This window comes from Cynoglossus semilaevis, chromosome 13, assembly GCF_000523025.1.
Source record: "Cynoglossus semilaevis isolate Cse_v1.0 chromosome 13, Cse_v1.0, whole genome shotgun sequence".
In the NCBI taxonomy this organism is placed as follows: Eukaryota; Metazoa; Chordata; class Actinopteri; order Pleuronectiformes; family Cynoglossidae; genus Cynoglossus; species Cynoglossus semilaevis.
Genome location: NC_024319.1, coordinates 5,174,829 through 5,177,502, shown reverse-complemented (window position 1 = coordinate 5,177,502; position 2,674 = coordinate 5,174,829). Strand labels below are relative to the sequence as shown.

At 42.3% G+C, this 2,674-nt stretch overlaps 1 protein-coding gene across 1 annotated transcript in view; it reads right to left on the bottom strand.

The window, feature by feature from the left end:
* Positions 1 to 288: 288 nt before the first annotated feature.
* The window catches only part of adamtsl4 (ADAMTS-like 4), a 46,930-nt gene continuing 44,544 nt past the window's right edge, over positions 289 to 2,674 (bottom strand). Inside the window, 2 exon segments of the mRNA XM_025061359.1 lie at positions 289 to 1,940; positions 2,200 to 2,403. Of these exon segments, the coding sequence (XP_024917127.1) occupies positions 1,810 to 1,940; positions 2,200 to 2,403 (335 nt within the window). The 3' untranslated portion in view covers positions 289 to 1,809.

Sequence of the window (2,674 nt, the reverse complement as noted above, 5' to 3'; positions counted from 1 at the left end):
TCATCCCTCACAACTCTTTAATCTGGTTTGACCCGCTCTCATAAAACCAGTCGTTCTCTTCTGCCTCTCCTCAAGATTAACACGGGGACTAAAAACCTCAGTCACGGGAGGGGGGACTAATCTCATGAAGCAAAGACGGCTCTCAGCATGGGCCACAGGAGCGGCCGCCTAGGGCGCCATCTGCTGGATGTAATTTGCAGGCCCGGCTGGAGTCGTGTCTCGTTGGAGCAGTTTGTCTTTGTGTTGGTTGGTGATGATCTGGTGATATTGTCCAATAAGGATTCGTTGTTTAGTTTTGAAGGGTAAAAGATGAATTTCAATAACGACATTTTTCTTGTCGTGTGAGGGAGACAGATCTCTGGACTCACTGCACAACTTTTTGAAAAGACTCAGTGACACACTAACACACACTACATGATTTGTCGAACCCGCCTGAACAAATGAAAAAAAATAAATAAAATAAATACACCCTCTCACTCCTGCCATAGCGCCATCTATGTGGACTCAGATAGGTGCAGGTTCACCTGTTAATTTATTAATTAATTAAAACACTGGAACAGTGCTACACAGTGACAGTTTGTCTACTGTACAGCAGGAGGCAGTGTCTTCAATTGAAGCGTTCTATCGGTGTTAAAGCTCCGCTCACTTTCTGTTCAACTGGCCGTGTTCACTACACAGAAATTTGACTCTTTTTTTTTAATATTATTTTTTAACTCTTTATCTGAATTTATCGACATATTGTACAACGTGACAACAGTTTCAGTTCTAAGAGTTTTTGCGTATTCACTGAAACCTGACCTTAAGAAGTATTGGAGACTGTACTTGGTATCAGTGGGTACACTTAGAAAATACTGGTACTGTACTCATACTTAATCACTGGTTTTCACTGGTGCAGACCTGTGTGTACTCCTCTCCAGTGTGTACTACTGAGTCTTTTCCAAAGTTGTGTATCATCGTCCTCATTTCTAACAACTTCGTTCTGTCGGACCCTCAGCACCGACTCACTGCCGTGGTACGTTTTATTTGGTCACTTTCTGCCTCCGTTTCTCGGTTTCTTTTGGTTCACATGTACAAAAACTTTCATGAACATTCAACAACACGACACGTTGTGAAGAAGACATTTTTTTTTGGCAAAAATATATACTATATATTTATATATTTATATATATATATATATATAAAAGAAATCCTTCTAGATCGATACAGAGGTTTTTCCACTGAAGCTCTGAAGGTTGTGGAGAAAAGCAGCGAAGAGGAACACGGTGGATCTATTCCAGTAGATCTCGGACAGGCGTACAGTACTGCGGTACTACGGAATACACACTTTCTCTAACAGGCACGGCAGTCAACTGTTCAACACGTCATTAGTGGTACGCATGTCTAATAAAACGTTTTAAAAAATGGTCAAGAAAAACAGCTGAATCCGCGGGGGAGATCCTTCCATTAACAATTCTCCGTCGTAAAAAAACGAGCCTTTAAAAGCACACGCAGCGTTGAGCACAGTGGGACACGTGGTAAAGCTGTCACGGCTAATGCACAGAGTGAACGCAAACGAGCTCAGTGGAACATGTGGTTCGAGGAGACGACGACGACGACGACGACGACGACGACGACGACGAACTGCAGAGTGAAGTAATGGCACAAGGAACCGCTGCCTTCACAGTGTTTTTTACCTGAAGACTCAGGAAAAGAAGGTAAAAAAAATACAGGTGATCTGAAGCCTTCACATGTCTGACCCCCCCCACATCATATATGGGTTGATCAGCCCCTATCGACTTAAACCTCCATTTACTGCACACTCTGTCCGTCTTATTGTCTCTTGGCGCGCTGGGCACTCTGGGTACAGGAGGCGCAGCAGACCGACTTGTAGTAGGAGTAGACGCAGAGCCGGGCCTGCACCACCATCACACAGTTGTGATGTTTGTCTCTGCAGTTTTTGTCTGGAACGAAGATTGAAGAACAGATTAATCAACTACAACTAACTTGGAGATCATTTAAACCTAACCCAAAAATTGAAAATTTGACCAAAAATAATAGCAAAGCTAACAAATAGCAAGTATTTTAGGCTAGATAGCAGCATGAAACTTAAACGTAGCTTCAACTTAGACCAGATCTAGCTAAAGGTTAGCAAAGCAACAGCCAAATTAAATTAAAGAAAAGAAGAAGAAAATACTTGATCCTTGATAAACAGCCACTGACCTGGGACCTGTGGACTGCAGGGTACGATGTTACATATTTGCTCCTGTTCAGGTTTGGTGTCGAGGTCACACTCCTGGCTGTGGCCTCTGTCTGGGGTGAGGCATCGAACTTCTCTCATCTGAAGTCCTTTACCGCAGGAACGTGAGCACTGAAAACACACGTGAAAAAGTTTAAAAAAATATATATGAAAAAAAGCGTCTGGAGCTAAAATAGTCTATAGACGTAAAAACCCGAAGTCTAAAGCAACACAGGGGCTAAATACAGTTAGTCAAAAGGTTCTAAGAAAGAAGAAAAAAAACTTTATCTATAAAAATAATAACATCATTTCTGCATCCTCTCCATCAAAGTCTTCGTTCTTCCATCAGAGATTTGTAGAATTCTCAGGATGATGTCATTCACACCAGATCCCAACCGACTTGTTTGCGGGCTGAAAGTGGATTTGTTGTAAAATGTAACACACTTAGCCCCCCCCCCA